This window comes from Natator depressus, chromosome 24 (genome assembly GCF_965152275.1).
Source record: "Natator depressus isolate rNatDep1 chromosome 24, rNatDep2.hap1, whole genome shotgun sequence".
NCBI lineage: Eukaryota > Metazoa > Chordata > Testudines > Cheloniidae > Natator > Natator depressus.
In genome coordinates this window covers 848,411-866,880 of record NC_134257.1, presented here as the reverse complement: position 1 = coordinate 866,880, position 18,470 = coordinate 848,411, and the positions used below count along the sequence as shown (strand labels likewise).

The following is an 18,470-nucleotide window of genomic DNA, read 5'->3' as shown; positions in this document are numbered from 1 at the left end:
CCTGCACCCGTGAACAATGAAGAGGGATTGACAGGGACAAGGCGTGCTGAAGAGTCAGAGAGGAGCGGTTTCGGGGGCTGGAGGAGCTACGCTTACCCCTGGGAGTGTGAGACCAGCGAGAAGGACTGTTGCAATAAAGGGGTCCCCTTGGGCACTGCGGTGAGCAGTCTCGGGGAGGAGGAGTCTGCAGCTCGACCCTGGGAGAGAGGTGGTGACCTGGAGAAGGGCTGGCACAGTAGGGGTTCCTCCTGGACACCACCGCTCCAGCACACAGGCCTGCGAGTGGCCAGCAGGAAGATGTTTGGGCTGACTCCCAAGATGTAACGGAGAAGGTTCCGGAGTCAGCGTAACGCCCCTGAGGGCACATATCTACAAGCTCTGGTCTGGACTGTGTTCCTGTCGCCTCTAATAAACCTTTTGTTCTACTGGCTGGCTGAGAGTCACGGTGAATCGCAGGAAGTGCGGGTGCAGGGCCCTGACTTCCCCAATCTCAATGCCACCCCTCAATCCCGAACCACAGCCCCTGTTATCCCAGCTCTGCCGGTGCCCCTCAATCCCGACCCACAGCCCCCTCCTATCCCAGCCAGACTCCCCCAGCTCTGCTTTTGCCCCTCAATCCCGACCCGCAGCCCCTGCTAGCCCAGCCCTGGGCTCCCCTGCACAATTCTGCTGGTGCCCCTCACTGCTGCCCCATGGTCCCCCTGCTAAACAGTCCTTGGTTTCCCAGACACAGAGCACGGGTTACATGGACCTGAGCCAAACTGCAGAGATTTAGCAAGAAGAACAAAGTGGGACTTGAATGGGACTGGACAACTCACTTCACATGTGACGTGGGCCAGGCGGAGCCACTCCTGGCGAGCATGGATGCTCCTTGGTCCCCAGAGTCCCGTTTACGTGAGCGAGCACCTCAGCAGAGACAAGCAGTCAAGCTGGGGCTTCACCAAGATCTGCCCCAACACAAGGAAGCGTGCGCGGCTCCCCCCAGCACAGCCCCCAACGGACAGCTGGGTAAACAACTCCGAGTCATCCGCTGGGAAACGGGGTTAAAACACACCCCTGGTTGCGTCTGGACCAGCGGCCCCAGGAGCAAGGCCCTCGTGCCAGGAGTGACAGGGCCGGCTGCAGGCAGGTGTGGGAAGTAGCCCGGGCTAGCCCATGCCAGAAAGGGAGAGTCTGCAGCCCGTGTGTGGCGGAGCCATTAGCGAGGTTTAACTGCAGCACCACAGCCGCGGGTGGGGGAGCTGGAGAGGGCAGGGAGCCCATGGCTAAGAGGGAGTTAACTCAGCACCCCACGGGGGAGCCCTGGATGCTGCAGGGAGGTGGAGGCAGAGCTGCTCTCTCTCAGCCCTGGGATGATGCAGGGACAAGGCCTGGAGGACGGGGAGCAAGGGCCCTTGGAGAGCCAGACCCTGATCCCTGCCCAGATCCCTTGAGACTGGGAAAGCAGGTGGGCCAGGAGCCCGGGCTAGAGAGACACATGGGCTGACCCAGCCTGTCAACAACTGCGGCCAGGTGAGGCCTAACTCTTCTTCAGCCGCCAGTGCACAGGGACAGCCCTCCCCGCCAGGCACATGCAGCCTGCCCAGAGTTCCCAGGTGGCAGCATGGGGCCAGGAGAGAAGCCGGCCCCAGGGCTCTGCGGGCTCACTGTGGGACCAAGGCCTGTGCTTTCCAGCCACCCTGCCGTGCTCCTGGCAAAGGCCAGACAGCAGGGCCCATGCAGCGCGGCCTCAGCCAGGCATCGTGATGCAGGGACCCAGAAGGGAGAAGACTGCAGCCCAGCGGCTGGGCACAGTACGTGCTCTCTGGCTGTCGGACTCCAGCAGAACCCAGCCCCTTCCAAAGCAGCTGCTCCATCCCAGGGCTGAGCGCGCTGGATCCCATTTCCGGAGAGCTGGTGGGGAAAACAAGCCCTGCAGAGAGCCCTCCCCCCACAGCCAGTGAGCAGTTCGAGAGACATCGGGAGACTCCTCCAGCCCTGCTGGATGCTCTGAGGAGCAGAACTCAAGGGCCGGGGGCCCTTGGGTCCATGCTGGATGCCTCCCAACTCCTTCTCTGGGGTGGCCGCACACAGCGGCTCTGCCTGGGCCTCTGCCACAGGGTCCAGCACCTGACGCCCTCCTAGGAAATACGAACCCGGGAGCTGAGACAGAGCTTTGGAGCAGGTGAGCAGCTTGGGAGGAAACCCACGCGGAGCCGTGCGCACACAATGACGCACAGAGCCGGACAGAGAGAGTCTGTGCGAGTTCAGGAGACGCCGCACCAATTCATGCTTCCTTCGCTGACATGCCCACCTGCTCCCTCCTGCAGCCAGGAGACATGGCTACTTGTGGGCAAGCCGTTTGTTCTCGCCCAGAGCTGACACAAGGTCTCTTGGACAGGCCAGAGCCCCCGGCAGACTGCGATCCCGATGTGCAGCCACACGACAGGCTGCGGACGTGCTCCCTGCGGGCAGGGCGTGCGGCTCAGGAAATGCACCAGAGAAGGGAGACGTGCAGGAAGGCAGGCAGACGTTCGGCCAGCAGCAGGTCCTTTCCCAAGTGACACAGCAGAGGCCACCGGTGACACCGCTACCAGATCCCATGGGGTGAAAGCATCTGTGTCCCATCTCCCAGATCTCATGCACACGCCAGCTCTCTCTCCCTCTCACACACGCAGGCTTCCTGCAACTCTCTGCAACAGCAGGAGCCGTGTGTCCAGGAATGGCTCTTCACCACCAAGGGGGACAGAAAATTGTGGGACCCCCAGGAGTCACATTCATGGCCCCCTTTGGGGTCATGACCCCACGGTTGGGCACAGCTGCTCACTGAGAAACACACCAGAGCCCAGTAAGAAGACGCAGGAGAGGCCAGCGGGGACCAGCAGGTCCGAGTGAGAGAAGGAAAGTCTGGTCCATCACCAAAGCCGCCTACCCACCACCACAGGCCCCGAGAGCCGCTGGCCTTACCACGTACTCCATCTGCGCCGCACACAGGGAGCAGAGCTGCAAAGCCCCTCTTCGTGGAGTCCAACCTGTGGTTCAGTGACAAACAGGGAGTTAGCCGGTCTGGCCCAGCCCCCGAGGAGGCTGCCGTGCACTCAGCACTGACCGGACGAAGTGAATCACTTGCCATGTCTCTTGGAGACAGCCCCATCATCGGAGCAGCCTCTTTCCCCACTGACTTGCTGCTTGGCTCCGTCCAAGCCAGGCCTGCCCCAGGAGGTCACTACGAGCCAGGGAAGAGACGGTGTCTGGCTGCTGGAGATCACACAGGGGAGCCCCTGGCACTGGCTCCTCGTTTGGATCCCTGCTTGCTTGGGAGGCTGCCTGGCACTCGCTTCCCCGGAGGAGGCGTAGCAGACAAGTGTGGGAAGTTTGGGGTCTCAGCCAAGGTGAGCCTGGCTCCATCTGCCAGGAGATGCCGGGGCCTGGAGCAGCTGGGGTGCGGTGGGGACATGAAAGGACGCCTGGGGACGCTGCTTGCCGCACATACATCCAGCCAGCCCATGGGAATCTCCCTTAGAGGAGCAGCAAACCCAGTGAGCCACTGAGACGACGTTGGAAGCCCATATCCTAGAGGAACAGCCCAAGGGGCACAAGACCAGAGCAACCGGGCCCAGGGGCTGCCCACCTCCAGACAGAACCTTCTGTGATGCTGCTGCCATGGGCCAGACTGAGGCACCCCACAGAGAGAGGCTGGGCTCTTGCCCCCACAGCCAGGGAGAGCCAGGAGCCTTCGCCAGCACCTCCAGCCGGGAAGGGAGCAAAGAAGTGGGTGCCCGTGGCTGGGTCCCAGCAAACACCCAGGGCTGCACCTAGTCCCGGCCCCCTCATAGCCCACGCACCATGGGGTCTCCCCAAATGCCAAGGTGAGTGAGCCGCCCAGGCTGTTGCTGGAACTCCCCAGGACACTGCAGCTTTGCTGGGTTAGTGCGCCCCTGGGGGGGCCCACAGCAGCACACAGAGCCCGCGGGTGGGGACTGTACACTCACCTCCCGAGGAACCACCCCTGTGGGCCCAGCCACTCCTCCGCCCGGGGGAGCAGCACTCGCAGCCCAGCCAGCGCCTGACTCCTGCCCACAGCAGCACCCAGTGAGCTTGGCAGCCAGAGACCAGCACAGGGCATGGAAGGGGAGGAGGTTCCAGGCCCAGAGAGAACATGGCCAGGGCAGTGGGCACAGCTCCTTCTATGGCTCAGAAACGTCCCACTCAGCTCCAAGAAGAAAAGGAGGACTTGTGGCATCTTAGAGACTAACAAATTTATTTGAGCATAAGCTTTCGTGAGCTACAGCTCACTGCATCGGATCCTGGCCCGACCGCCCCTCCTCCCTTTGGCCAGGAAACTGCCCTCCAAGCACAGCAGGGAAACAAACCCAATCTGCCTCCTGGTAGCACCTGGGCCCGGAGACATGCAGCTGCCCGGGCAGCCCAGCCCTGGGGTGGGCGCCTGGGCCCCACTGAGCGCAGACACAACTATCTATCTGGGTCCTTCCTAGGGGCCCGTCTGCAGCAGAGATGGCCCCTTGCTCCCTGGAGACGGGCCAGGTGAGGGACACCCCTCCAGCTCCTCTGCGCAGACCCTGGGGACATCACAGAGCCCAGGACAGGCCAGCCAGGAGGAGATGTCACTTGCCCTTTGACCCCGGGTCCGAGGGTAACAGCTCATTTAGCATGAGCCAGTGTGAGAAGTTCATAGCTAGCTGAGCCTTCGGCGGGGCTGGGGGGCGCTCGGCTCCGCTCCAGGGCACCCCAGGACCCAGTTAAAGGACACACGGGGAAATACACCCCAGAGGGAGCGGAGATGGCAGCACAGCCACTGCCAGGGTGGGACATGGGAGCCTGGGAGAGGCGCCATCTGGGTGAGCCCAGGAGCCCTCGAGACACCCCAGAGGTGCTGGAACGAGGCGATGCCCAGGTAGCCCCCAGGGGCTCTCCGACCAGCCCAGCCAAAGGCCCCTTCACACAGGAACACCCCCCCACACGCACCCCTCCTTCCCCAGGGGTGCAGGAGCTAAAGGCAGCTGAGGGTAAACCCCAATCAATCTGCGCTGGCGCCCCCCCAAACACCTGGCCCCCCGGGGCTGGGAATGGGCTCAGCGCAGACGTGGGGCAGGCGCCCAGCAGCACTTTGGCCAGAGGCTGGAGTGGTCTCTCCCCTCAGCCTTCTCGACGGGAAGCTCTTTGGGGCATGGGCTGCGTCTACTGAGCACCCACCATGGTATGGGCACTGGGGCAACCCCCAGCATGCAGCCCTGGGCACACACAATGCCAAACCATTTCGGACACCTGGAAAGTCGAGCACCTCCTATGAGGCAGGAGAAATCCGCTTTCAAAGCCTGCGTCCTCGGGGTTATTTCAGTCGCTTTCTTCTGCTCATAATGGCAGAGACAGCGAAAGGGCTTTTCCCATCCGGGGCTGGATTCAGGCTCTGGCTGGCCCAAGTGAACCAAAGCCCCACTCTTCGCAGGGCAGGGCTACCCCTTCCCACTCACGTCTTCCCTGTGAGCCAGAGGATTAGCACCCCGGAAATGGAGCAAGATATGCCCTGGAGTCCGAGGCCCACATCTGTTCTACCAAGCCACGAGCCACAGCTGGGCCCACCTGGTTCCGCCAGGGCATTCAGCCTGCTGGGGCCATGAAGATACACAACACAGGAGGCTTCTCTGCAGCCTAAATCTCATTTCCTATCAGCTGTTTCCTGACTCAGCATTTCTGCGCACATCATTTGGCAGCCCACTGGGTGGGAGCTGAGTCTGAACAAAGCAGCACCTGGCACGCAGGTTGGCTGGGCAGCTGCCATGCAGTGCGGCGAGGGCAGGGGAGTCACACCAGCAGCAGGCTTTACTAGTGGCTGTTTCCCAGGAGGTTCACTCAGGGAGGGCCCTGGGACTAGAGAGGCCCAGATTATTTCCCTGGCCCGCAGGGGAAGAGTTCAGACATAAATAAATGTGAGTACAGGTCAGCACTGGCTGCCACTTGCAGTCATTAGGGTCTGGGCAGCCAGCAATAAATCACGTGGCAGAGCCGCCAGGCACAACATGGGCAAGGCAGCGAAACCTGCCAGCAGACCCGGTGCCCTTAAAGTGATGCTCACCCCTTGTCACTCCAGGGCACGCTCCAAGCTACCCGCGCAGCAGCAACCAGGGGGATCCCAAGCTGGGACAGAGCACAGCACAGATCCATGCCCGGGCTCAGGCTGGAGGCTGCTGTGCACTGGAGGGGGAGCAGAGATGGGAGGGGAAGCATGAGAGAGCGTTGGGCTTTTGGAGTATTCCTGCTCACTGCAGCTTCTGATGCCAAGACCTCGGGGAGGTTCTTAAAATACATCCAGAGGGGAGGCTCTGTGAGGCTGGGACACAAGGCAGCAATTTAGGTGTTAATCCAAGTCCCTAGCAACAGAACAAGTGACTAATCCTACTCACCCGCTCTCCCCACCGCACACTGTAATTTACCAACATCAGCTACAAAACCCAAAGTTTAAACAACGCTCACATTCTGACAGCAAACCACAAGAGGCAGGAAATTCACAGGCTGGGTGAGAACCCAGGCCGCATCTATGCAACACGGCTGGGCTCGGTGATGAAAGAACGCTGCACTTGCAGCCTGAACTTGGCATTTCTGCACTGGTCTCAATAGCACCAGCCCAGTTGCCTCTCAAGGTGAAGAGTCCAGCCTGTGAAATATACACCCAACAAGCGACAGCCCAGTACATGTCCCTGCACAGAGTCTACGCCCTTTGTTTACAACAGCGTCTAACACAGCAGGAGGGGTCGATCGTTCTTTTGGTGCATAAGGCCCTAGTGCCTGAAGGGCCCTGGGCAACAGATGAGCCAGACCACGCCAAAGGCGATGAAGCCTGATCAACAGCAGGCCAGACGTGACTCCAAAACCCTCCACAGGAGACAAACATTCCAAGGTCTCGCTGACGGGTGAGCATTCCGCACAGCTGCCACGCCCACAGGGTCAGCAGCTGCAAGCTCCCCACGGTCAGACAGTTAAATCCCCCCTGCCCTGCCCCCGCCACGTCATGGCGTTAGAACACACAGCCACTGCTTGGGCAACCCCTCGGAGCCCCTTTGGGATCACAGGCTCTCAAGCGTGCGTCCTCTGCTCACACTACCACTGGCCAACGCTGCACAAGGAGCGGGCTCAAGCTAGCACTGCGCAGGGACCAGAGTGATCCGCCTGGCACAGCTACCTGCAGTGCTCGGCTTTACAAAGCACCAGTGCCCAGTTCCCAGGGCCACGCACCTGCCCGAGCCACTGCTGAGACCTTCCCAAACAGCTCCCAAACTCAGTCAAAGCTCTGCAGCTGAGCGCGTGATGGGTCTGCTCGCCCCAGAGCCAGGTGTTGAGCCGAGGGATTTACCGTTCGGACACGTTACCCTTCGCCCCCTGAGAGCAAACCAGAGCTACTCAGTCTGCCAGCACAAGCAGGGAGAGGCAGACTCCTTGCAGGCTGGGATGAGGAGAGGCTGCCGGGAAGCAACAGGAAATGAAGAAACACCAGGAATGTTTCCAGCCGGGGGAGGAAGGTGAAATCACAGCTGGACAAAGGTTACCAGGGATGTAAACACCAAGCGGGGCCCCGAGCCCCTGCTTCCTGTGGGAAGGGGGCGTCTGGTGGGGGGAGCCAAAGGAAGCCACACGAGGCACAGACACAGCTAGTCACAGCTTTCTGTCCCTTAGCTCCACTGCACCCAGGCTGGGACTTGAGAGCAATGCTGCTCTGCAACCCACATGGGAAAAGGAGCGACTTGCTCCCACACCCCGTTCCAAGTGGAACCCGGTTACTACTGACAAGAGCATTGACATCAGGCTCCTCACTCATCGGAGAGCAGCCAGTGCTGGCCTGTTCTCACACCTCCTGTTCACGGAGCGGAGCGGGGCTGCCCTGGCAGTCACCCTGCAGGGATGGAGGCTGAAAGCGAGGTGGCTACCGGTGTCATGCTGGGACCCAACCAGCCCAGGTCTGAGGCACTGGGAGCCTGGCCCCATCTCACCCTGCCAGTGGCCCTCGCTTACTCATCATCTGCTCCGTGACACACAGGGGAAAGTACAAGCACCCAGAGGCTCCCTGCCACTGGCAGATAACCGCCCCGCTCAGGGTGCCCCACAGGGACGTCTCACGGACCCCTAGACTTTAACTGTCCAGCAAAGAGCGAAAGGCCACCAGGGACCCAGCGCAGGTGCAGCGACAGTAACTGGCCCATGGCTGGAACCATCTACACAGGCCACGGGGGTGATGGAGAACAGGCAGAGAGGGCGACTGGGGGGGACAAAGAGCGAGCGAGCGAAGGGGCTGCCAAGGGGGGGAAGCAGGGTGCACCGGGGAGGCTGCGGGGAAGGGGAGCTTGGGGCCAGTCCATGAGAGGAGGAGCACGAGCTGGGGAGACGCAGGCAGGTTCCTGGGGGGCACCAGAGCAAGGGGGTTTGTCACACCCGGGGAGCCTGAACCCATAGAGACCAGCGGGCAAAGGGGGAGCTGTGGAGAGGCAGTAGGGAGCTGAGCCCCTGGAAAGCAGGGGGCACCATAGGAAGTGGGGCAGGGGCAGGACAAAAAGGGGATCGGACCCAGGGCAGGATTGGTGGGCTGGGCGGCAGAGGGGATCAGGTCTGGTGGATCCGGGACGGAATCATGGTGGGGGGATCAGGCCCGGGGCGGGAGGGATCCGGGACGGGATCGTGGGGGGGGCAGAGGAGATCGGGCCCGGGGGCGGGATGGAGGCGGGGGGGGGTGGTGGAGGGGATCGGGCCAGAGGCAGGATCAGGTCTGGGGGATCCGGGACAGGATCGTGGCGGGAGGGATCGGGCCCGGGGTGGGATCAGGTCTGGGGGATCCGGGGCGGGGGGGATCGGGCCCGGGGCGGGATCAGGTCTGGGGGATCCGGGACAGGATCGGGCCCGGGGCGGGATGGAGGCGGGGAGGATCGGGCCCGGGGCGGGATGATCGGGCCCGGGGCGGGATCGTGGCGGGGGGGATCGGGCCCGGGGCGGGATGGAGGCGGGGGGGATCGGGCCCGGGGCGGGATCGTGGCGGGGGGGATCGGGCCCGGGGCGGGATCGTGGCGGGGGGGATCGGGCCCGGTCCGCGGCGGGTCTCACCGGGGCACCATGGATCCTCCGGGCTCGCTCGGCTGCCGGCGGCCGCGGCTCCAGCACAAACTTCTGCCCGGACCCTCCCTCGGCCACTCACTTCCGGCCCCGCCAGCCCCGGCTCGGCCTCAGCGGGCCCCGTCACGTGACGGGGGCGAGCTCCGCTCCAGACACCCGCCGGAGACGAGCCAATAGGAACGCGCGCCCCCTTCTCTCGGCTTGGCCAATGAGAGCGCTACGGCATCCGGGCGGGGACACGCCCCCTGCTGGAGTCAGTCCGTCGCGTCGCGGGCGATCACGTGAGAGGAGTCCGCCCCGCCTCCTCCGGCTGAGCCAATGGGCGCGGGGGGCGGCGGCGTTTGAAAGCGGCGGTTGAGGCCGGTAGGGGGGGGGGGAGGGCGGCGCGAGAGCGACCCAGGCGTCGCGTACGGCCCGGGAGCGCGCAGGGGCTGCCGGGAAGGGGGCGGACCGCGGGAGCATGGCGCACAAACAGATCTACTACTCGGACAAGTACGACGACGAGGAGTTCGAGTACCGGTGAGAGGGGGCGGGGCCGGCGCGCGGCCGGGGGGAGGGGCGCCGCGCGGGCCCCGCCCCCCCCGGCGGCGCGCGGGCCCGTGTCTGGGGGGCCTGGCCCGGGGGGCCCCGCCCGAGAGACGCGAGGCCGGGCTCGGGCCTAGCCCCGCGGGGGGGGGAGGGGCTCGGGCCTAGCCCCGCTGCTGGGGGCCGCCCCCCGGGACCGCCCGCCTGACCGCCCGCTGCCCCCCCCCGCAGGCACGTGATGCTCCCGAAGGACCTCGCCAGGCTGGTCCCGAAGACGCACCTGATGTCGGAGTCCGAGTGGCGGAACCTGGGCGTGCAGCAGAGCCAAGGCTGGGTCCACTACATGGTCCACGAGCCAGGTCAGCGGGCCGGGGTGCAGGGCGCGCGGGGCGCTGGGGCAGGGGCTGGAAGCCAGAACCGTCTCGGGGACCGGCTCCGGGGCAGGTTTTGTGCTGCAGTCACACGGGTCACCCTCGTGCCTTCAGTAGGAGTGAAGGGCAAGTGCGGGGAGCGGAGCCTGGCCCCCCGGCTGGCTTGCTGACTCCACAGCAGGAACATCCCCATTGCCTGCGGCATTCAGCGCCTGCAGCCGGCCGAGCCTTCTGTTACTAATGGTGATGAGCTTTGCAGAAAGAGACCGCACCCGCTTCAAAATCTGAATTTAGAGACTCCTGCCATTGCAGTTCCTTCCTAGGATAAACCCCGCTGCATGCTAGCGGGGCCGCTGTTTACGGTAGCGTTGTCCCCCAAGTGGCCTGGGGACAGAACCGAAGCTGAGTGCTCAGTATGCCAAGAGAGGTGCTGAGGACAGGGTATTGTAGAAGTGATCTTTGTAGCAATATGGGATGTTCAAGAGGGAAAACTCCTGTTGTCATCAGTCAACTGGGATCCCTTTCAGTCTGCAAGCTTGAGCACATTTGAACTCTGGGGCTGTTGGCTCGCTCCTGGGGGAGACGTAATCTATAACGTGACTATATAATGACACACCTGGCTAAAGGGGCTTCTGGCAAATTAGATTAGATTGTTGGTGTCAATTTACAGGGCTCCGGGTCTATAGTTTTATTCCCTTTCCAAACACTGGGAACTAGGGAATAAGTGAACAGAACGCTTGTGCATTTTAACCTGCAGGTTGACCTAATGCTCTGCTCTCCATCTTCTCTCAGAGCCTCACATACTGCTGTTCCGACGGCCACTGCCAAAGAAGCCAGAAAAATGAACCTGTTATGACTGACCTGTGTATAGAACCTCCCTCTCTGTCTTCTCTTAGATACATGCACCTTTGGAGGTTTTGTCTCCTGTTTTAAAATATCTGACAAATGTTTCAATACATTAAAACTCCTGGCGATTAACTTCAAGCAAATCCAATCATCATGACAATAGTGGCTGGTAGAAAATGACTTAACTCAAAACTAGAGTCTGGCCTTTACATAAGAAATATTCTGTTGTATAGAACCCAATGATTCTTACCTACTGAGTGTGTCAATGCTCTCCTGAGTTCTACTTGAGCAGAGAGATTTTAACTGCAAAATCTAGACTTCGGCAGTTGAAGCATAAATATTTTAACATTGTTTGGCACGTGATAGTTGCTGCTTGTACCTTTTACTCCAGGGGGTATGTTGGACTTTATTCCAGGTGGACACTGTATCCACTTCCTTGGCATCTGCTTTAACGCTGTTTTGATATGTATTTTTGAATCTGTATTTTTGAATAATTTTTAAAGTTCTAGAAAGTCTGTTCAAAATCTGTGGTTGAAGTCCTTCAATAAAGAGGAAGTTTTTTTAAAAAACATGGGTTTCCTCTCATTCATCTGAAACAATCCTCTCTGCCACCTTTTGTTGTCTAAACACTGGATATCTTTCCCCCCCCCCCCCCCCCCGTGGGTGGTGCTAACACATGTCTTTGTTTTTGTTTCATTAGTTTCAAGTGTTAATCCTCCACAGATGTGTAGAGAGAAATAACTTTCCAGGATTCTGGTAATGTGCCTTAATCTCATTTGCTCTCAGAAAATCTTTCCTAAAAGAGATGAGACTATTTAACTCTTTAAAAGGCTTACCTCACTGCTAAGTACCCAATGTTTCTCTAAAACCCACCCCTGCCCTTTGTCTGCAAAATTCATGTTAGGGCTTCAAGGCTAACTTTCTGTCCATCAAGGCAATAATCATAGTAGAGAGTTTAAGTATGGTTAGGTCTTTAGCATTCAGGGTTTAGAACAGGGGTTCTCAGACTGGAGGTCGGGACCCCTTAGGGGGTCACAAACAGTCAGCCTCCACCCCAAAGCCCACTTTGCCGCCAGCATTTATAAGGGTGTTAAATATATAAACAAGTGTTCTTAATTTATAAGGGGGGTTGCACTCAGAGGCTTGCTATGTGAAAGGGGTCACCAGTACAAAAGTTTGAAAACCACTGGTTTAGAAGACATCCCACTGTCTAACTAGATGCTAAAGCTGGTTTTCCTAGTGGGGAGATGTCCTTTTTGGAGTCTGTCTCAGCTATTGATATATAGCTCCTCTGCTTAGCTCATAGAGAAACCGGTCAAGCACTTGTCTGGGGGTAGCTGCAGGCCTCTGACACCCTGAATCCTTGTTAGCCCCCTTACTGGCAGCTTTTTTTTAGGGCGGCATGGCTGAGCCGTGAAGCAAGGAGCTAGTTAGTGTAAAGTGGTATGGGCAGGAACCATACCCCTAGGTCTAATTGCCAACAGCTAATTGTCCCTGAAACAGGCTGCCAGAGCCAGCTGCAGTCTGGTGTCCATAGGCAGAGTCCCACGGTGTAGGGAGGGAAGGGTAGCAAGCCTAATTCCTGCAGCATGCCACAATCCCAGTACCATGAAACTCGCTGGGAAGGGTGCATGGGTAGGCAGGACTCCTGGGTTCTCTCCCTGGCTAGGCAGCAAGCCCGGATCCCAGCACCAGGAGGTCCCAGGGAAGGGTGCCTAGGTAGGGCCTCGTGGGGTGGGGGGGGCAGCGAGCCAATCCCTGCAATGTGCCAGGATCCCACCAGGGGGCGCCCAGGGAAGGGTCCCAAGGGCACGCCGGTCTGCGCCCCGCCATCGCTCGGACTGTGGCCACGCCCTGTGCATCAGCGCCCCGCCCACGGGGAAGATGCAGGCCAATCAGCTGCCAGGAAGTGCCATTGCTGGGAGGAACCCTCCACAGGCTGCAATGGTTCCGCCCTTGCTCTGAGAAAAGCAGGAGTGTTCCGGCTCTGACGTACGTCTCTTTCGCTCGGGTCAAGACTGGCCAATCAGCGCATTTACAGTCTTCCTGTCTACTGACTGGCATCCCGACTATCCAATGAAAGGAGAGAGGGCTGAGGCGGCCAGGAGAGCTCGGCGGAGGCGGGGCTTCACTCGCTGTGGGCTGGGGAGGCGGGGCCGGGACTGGAGGCGCTGGGCTGGTAGCGGGCGGGATGGAAGGTGGGGGGTGGCTGGACTCCTGGGTTCTCTCCCCGGCCCTTGGGGGGGGCTGGGAGCCCGGACTCCTGGGTTCTCTCCCCGGCCCTGGGAGGGGAGTGGGGGCTGGTGGGTCAGAGCAGGGGGAGCTGGGAGCCAGGACTCCTGGGTTCTCTCCCCGGCTCGGGGAGGGGAGTGGGGGCCTGGGGGGTCAGGACTCCTGGGTTCTCTCCCCAGCACTGGGAGGTGAGTGGGGCTGGTGGGTCAGAGCAGGGGGGCTGGGAGCCCGGACTCCTGGGTTCTCTCCCCAGCACTGGGAGGGGAGTGGGGGCCTGGTGGGTCAGAGCAGGGGGGGGCTGGGAGCCCGGACTCCTGGGTTCTCTCCCTGGCTTTTGGAGGATAGTGGGGTTTAGTGGTTAGGAGCTGAGAGCCAGGACTCCTGAGTTCTTTTCCCAGCTGTGCCCCCACTCATGGTCTGACCCTGTTTCTGGCTCTCATACCCAGTCTCTCTCCTTTGGGTCATTTCTCTGCTCTCTCAGGCATTCACATTCATGCCGCCTTAGCATCCTTGTGAGCGCTCTGATGTTTGGTTGCAGGTGCCGCTGTCCTGGAGATGCCTGGGTGTCATCTCTAGAGCTGGGGGGACCTGACTGCAAGTGTCCATGCTGTGGGCCCTCAGGATCTGCAGGAGCATTGGGCGGGTGGGACGGGAGAGCAGGCCTTTCCAAGCCATGGCTGCACAGAGCAGCACCCTCCCTGCACAGAATGGCCATGATGCCGTGACAGCCGGGATCATCATCATCGGAGATGAGATCCTGAAGGTACGGTACTGCCGCTGCACTATGCACTCCCCAGCTGCTCCGTCCTCTGCGCTACGCCTGTGTCACACCGTTTGGGGTCAGGCTCCATATAGGCAGAGACTGGGACAACAATTTCTGAGGCTGGCCGTGAACTTTGTCTTCCCCCACGCTTGTCCAGATTGCATCACCCATGCTCACCTTGGTAGCGCCTCACGCTGTGGGCCAGCCCGGGGCTACTTGGCAGGATGGAGGGGCCCCCATTTGGCCCTAAGCTAGTGGAACTCACCCAAGAGTCCCTGTTGAGTTTTATTCAGGGGCCTAGCTAGGACATCCCCATTGTGGGGAGGTCGAAGTGCACGGCCTGGACAGTGTTCAAAGACAGCACCTTCCCCCTGAGGGTCTGAAAAGTCCCAGGCATTAACCACTAGTCCCCAATCCCTCCCAGAGTCAGGGACAGAACCCAGGAGTCCAGGCTTCCAGTCCCCCCTGCTCTAACCACTAGCTTTCACTCCCTCCCAGAGGCAGGGATGGAACCCAGGAGTCCTGGCTCCCAACCCCACTCCCAGAGGCATCTCCTAGTTCTGCAGCATGTAGCCAGTTGTGATGCACCGCCCCTTTGCTGGCTGGGGGGTATCTCACAAAAGTTTTGCCTACAGGGATTCACCCAAGACACAAACTCCTTCTTCATGTGCCAGAAGCTGCGGTCGTTGGGGGTGAAAGTTGCCAGAATCTCTGTGGTCCCCGATGACGTCGATACCATCGCCACAGAGATCTCCTCCTTTGCGGCCAAGTTCACCTATGTGCTGACATCAGGGGGCATAGGCCCCACCCACGATGATGTGACCTTTGAGGCGGTGGCCAAAGCCTTCGGGGAGCAGGTTTGCCCCCACCCAGAGCTGGTCACCCTGGTGCACAGGTTCTTTGGCAAGACGGACGTGTGTTGCCCCGAGATGAAGCTGGCGCACGTCCCTGAGTCCTCGCTGCTCAATTACGGCAAGAACAAGAGGACGGGCGAAGCCTTGAAATACCCCCTTGTCAGTGTGCGCAACGTCTACGTCTTCCCAGGCATCCCGGCGCTGATGGAGCGGGCGCTGGAGGGGCTCGGCCACCTCTTCCGCAACGAGCAGACCCGCTTCCACTCCCGGGAGATCTACGTCAGCGCCGACGAGACGCTTCTGGCACCCGTGCTCAACCAGGCCAACGCCCGCTTCGGGCGCCACGCACACCTGGGCTCCTACCCTGACTGGGTCAACAACTACTACCGCGTGAGGCTGACCCTGGACTCAGAGTCCGAGCAGCACCTGGAGGAAGCCTACAGCTTCCTGATGCAGAACCTGCCCCCTGCGCTGATCGTGCCCCTGGTGACAGACCCTGTGGCACGGGCAGCCACGGATGTGTATGCCCTGGCTGAGTCTGGTATGGCCTGTGAGCTCTTTGGACAGGGACTGTCTCTCTCTGTGTCCGTGCAGCGCCTGGCACGATGGGCGGGGCCTGTAGGCACAGCTGTATTGTGCTGCTAAGGATGGTGGAAAAGGTCTCTGGAGCCTCCGTGTCTTTGGGGATCAGGCAGGCCTCGTCCATGCCAGCCTAACGAGACCAGCCGCGCCCTCCCGGCATAGCAGCACCGGCAGAACTCTGCTTTGGGTGGCATCGATTGTTCCAGTTCCCCGCACCGGCACGGTTCTGCCCGTATAAATGCATCTGCGAGGGCTCGTGCCAGCAGAGCTGCGTTGGTGAAATGTCCCCAGAGTCGACAGCTGGGCAGGGTCACCTGTCAGCGCCGTGTGGGGCTTGGGGTCGGCCTCTTCCTCCCGGCATGGCTGTGTTGCATGGGCACATGGGGATGGATCTCCAGGATGGTTTTGCTAACCCTGTTCAGACCCCCCACCCCCAAAGCCAGGCTTCCAGGGGCCCTGTGGAGAGAGGGTCCCTTTTCACATAGCGCTGGAGGACAGGTGGTGGGTCTTAAAGGTGATGGGGAGCAGGGGAGTACTCGCAGCTCCCTGGCCAGGAGTGTAACCAGCAACCTCCGAGATGGGGCAGCCCCAGGCTTTGAGAGGCTGGGACCTACCCTGCTGGCTGCTGAGCTGACTCCGTGCAGCAGATGGAGCTGGGGAGGGGGAAGGGGGGCAGGAGGCTCCGAGCCCAATCCCCCATCGAGATCCTGCCGCATGGGTCCTCGCTGACTCCTCTCCTCTGTGGCAGGTTCCGCCCTGGGCCAGAAGGTGGCAGCAGCGCTCCGGACCATCGAAGAGGCCTTGGATCGGTTCAGCCTGGCCCAGATCTGCGTGGGTTTCAACGGGGGCAAGGACTGCACGGCCCTGCTGCACCTGTTCCACGCCGCCGTGCAGAGGTACCCGCTGCTTCCCCTACCCCGCTCGCAGAGCAGGGCCCGGCCTGCAGCAGAGCCACCCCCAGCGGGCTGGGCATAGCACTCAAAGGAGGAAGTGATGTCTAGGGGTTAGAGCAGTGGTGTGGGAGTCAGGACTCCTGGGTTCTATTCCCCGCTCTGGGAGGAGAGGGGAAGGGCAGCTATTGGGGAGAGTCATAGAAATGTGGGGCAGGAAGGGACCCTGGAAAGTCATCAAGTCCAGCCCCCTGCTCTGAGGCAGGGCCAAGTCAAGCTAGTCCATCCCTGATGGGGGTTTGTCCAACTTTCTGAAACTTCTGCCATGGTAGAGAGTTCACTGCCTCCTTCTCCAGAGTGTCACTTGTCTTCGAGTCAGAAAGAGTTTCCTGAATCTCCCCTGCTGCAGATTCACCCATCGCTGCTTGTCCTGCCTCCAGTGGGGTGCAGCACAATTGATCCCCATCTTTAGAGCCGCCTCTGCGGATTTGCAGGCTGTTCTCAGGCCCCCTCAGTCGTCCTTCTCAAGACGGAACGTGCCCCGTTTTTGAGCCTTTCCTCCCAGGTCAGGTTTTCTAAACCTGTGATCAGTTTTGTGGCTCTCCTCTGGACCCTCCAGTTTGTCCCCATCTTCCTTAAAGTGCCGTACCCAGAACTGGACACAGGCCAGCTGGGGCCTCAGCCCTGCCCAGCAGAGCGTGACACTTTGTGACGCAGCAGGGAGGGGGGAGTGTTGTCCTGGGAATGTGGCAGGGGAGTTTCACTGGGGATGGGAGACCTGAGAGCCTGTAACCTGAGCCGGGAGGGGGAGGGGGAGGTAACACCTCTGCCCCGGAACCTGGGCAAAGGCTGTAGGAGGGAGCCTGCTGGGGGGTTTTGGTTTCAGTTTGGTGCTGGGTGGTGGAACGCAGGGAACCCCAGGACTGGGGTCTAAGCTCCCTGCCCCCCAGAAGGACTTGACTGAGGGGTCCTGGTTGTACCCACAAGCTCTGTTTTAGACTGTGTTCCTATTGTCCAATAAACCTTCCCATTTTACTGGCTGGCTGAGAGTCACAGTGAATCCCAGGAAGAGGGATGCAGGCCCCGGACTCCCCCACGCTCTGTGACACACTTACCTCCTGTGTCTTACACACGAAACCCCCAGGAACGTGCCCTAAAAAGATTGTGGATTTTTTAGCAGCTGCATCATTTGTTGACTCCTATTCAGGTTGTGGTCCACTGTAAGCCCCAGACCCTTTCCAGCCGTGCGACACCCCCCCTGCCCCCCTCCAGTTAGTCCCGTTTGTAGCTGTGCTTTTGGTTTTCCCTTCCCGCCTGTCATGCTTTGCACTCGTCTTTTTCTTAATTTCATCGTGTTGATTTCAGATTCATTCTCCAGTTTTGTCAAGGTCATTTTGAACTCTAATCCCGTCCTCCCAAGTGTTTGCAACCCCTCCCAGCTTTGTGCCATCCACGTATTTTGTAAGCGTGTGCTCCACTCCATTATCCCAGTCAGCAGTGACAATACGGAGCTGTGCCCAACCCCGCTAGGTACGCCCTCCTACTCTGATAGTGAGCCACTGCTAACTACTGTTTGCAGATGGCCTTGGAGCCAGCTGTGCACCCACCTTAGAGTCATTTCATCTAGACCCTGGCTTGCTTGTGAGAAGGTCATGTGGGACTGTGTCAAAAGCCTCACTCAGCTCAAGATCTCTCACATGACCTGCTTCCCGCATCCCCTGGGCCAGTAACCCTGTCCGAGGGGGAAATTGAGCTGGCTTGGCATGACTGTGACAAACCCATGCTGGCTGTTCCGTATCGCCCTGATCTCCTCTGGGTGCTCACGACTGGATCGTTTAATAGCATGTTCCAGGATCTGTCCAGGGATTGAAGTTGGTCTGACTGGGGTATAATTCCCCGGACTCCAGGGTTCTGGTCCCAGCTCTGTCACTGACTCGCTGCGTGGCCTTGCACAGGCCAGGACAGGCGGCTGGGGATGGTGTGTCATGGTGACAGATGTCTCTCTCTCCAGGCGATTCCCACAGCGGGAGGAGAAGCTGCAGGTGCTCTATATTCGCATTGTGTCCCCCTTCCCCGAGATGGAGCAGTTCATTCAGGCCACCACCCAGAGGTAAGGGTGGGGCTGTATTTCCAGGTAGCTCCCCACTTCCCTGCAGTTGAACAGCCCAGGCAGGATGGGCTTCAGAGGCAACTCTGGCACTTACAGGCCGGTGAGCCTAACTTCAGTACCAGGCAAGTTGGTTGAAACAACAGCAGAGAATCATAGAATCATAGAATATCAGGGTTGGAAGGGACCCCAGAAGGTCATCTAGTC

General features: G+C 60.2%; 3 protein-coding genes across 3 annotated transcripts in view; 2 read left to right on the top strand and 1 right to left on the bottom strand.

Annotated features, from left to right (window-relative positions):
- The window catches only part of SHC1 (SHC adaptor protein 1), a 28,467-nt gene extending 19,257 nt beyond the window's left edge, over positions 1-9,210 (bottom strand). The window contains exon 1 of the mRNA XM_074938456.1: positions 9,085-9,210. The gene's annotated coding sequence lies outside the window, so the exon portion shown is untranslated. The remainder of the gene's footprint in view (positions 1-9,084) is intronic.
- A 267-nt stretch (positions 9,211-9,477) lies between these two features.
- CKS1B (CDC28 protein kinase regulatory subunit 1B) lies at positions 9,478-11,385 on the top strand. Its single transcript, XM_074938445.1, has 3 exons — positions 9,478-9,612; positions 9,850-9,977; positions 10,782-11,385. The coding sequence occupies exons 1-3, from the start codon at positions 9,554-9,556 to the stop codon at positions 10,832-10,834; spliced, it is 240 nt and encodes a 79-aa protein (XP_074794546.1). The 5' UTR covers positions 9,478-9,553; the 3' UTR covers positions 10,835-11,385.
- A 2,293-nt stretch (positions 11,386-13,678) lies between these two features.
- FLAD1 (flavin adenine dinucleotide synthetase 1) lies at positions 13,679-18,288 on the top strand. The gene is made up of 4 exons (XM_074938273.1): positions 13,679-13,830; positions 14,466-15,225; positions 16,015-16,162; positions 18,168-18,288. Exons 1-4 carry the CDS (start codon positions 13,741-13,743, stop codon positions 18,268-18,270), a joined length of 1,101 nt encoding a protein of 366 aa, XP_074794374.1. The 5' UTR covers positions 13,679-13,740; the 3' UTR covers positions 18,271-18,288.
- The last annotated feature ends 182 nt before the right edge of the window (positions 18,289-18,470 follow it).

What these genes read in the sequence shown, in the direction of transcription:
- CKS1B (XM_074938445.1), top strand. Translation starts at nt 9,554, where the DNA reads ATGGCGCACAAACAGATCTACTACTCGGACAAGTACGACGACGAGGAG. An exon ending in GACGAGGAGTTCGAGTACCG is followed by an intron (nt 9,613 to 9,849) that starts GTGAGAGGGGGC and finishes CCCCCCCCGCAG; the next exon opens with GCACGTGATGCTCCCGAAGG. An exon ending in CTACATGGTCCACGAGCCAG is followed by an intron (nt 9,978 to 10,781) that starts GTCAGCGGGCCG and finishes ATCTTCTCTCAG; the next exon opens with AGCCTCACATACTGCTGTTC.
- FLAD1 (XM_074938273.1), top strand. Translation starts at nt 13,741, where the DNA reads ATGGCTGCACAGAGCAGCACCCTCCCTGCACAGAATGGCCATGATGCC. An exon ending in TCGGAGATGAGATCCTGAAG is followed by an intron (nt 13,831 to 14,465) that starts GTACGGTACTGC and finishes TTTTGCCTACAG; the next exon opens with GGATTCACCCAAGACACAAA. An exon ending in TTCCACGCCGCCGTGCAGAG is followed by an intron (nt 16,163 to 18,167) that starts GTACCCGCTGCT and finishes CTCTCTCTCCAG; the next exon opens with GCGATTCCCACAGCGGGAGG.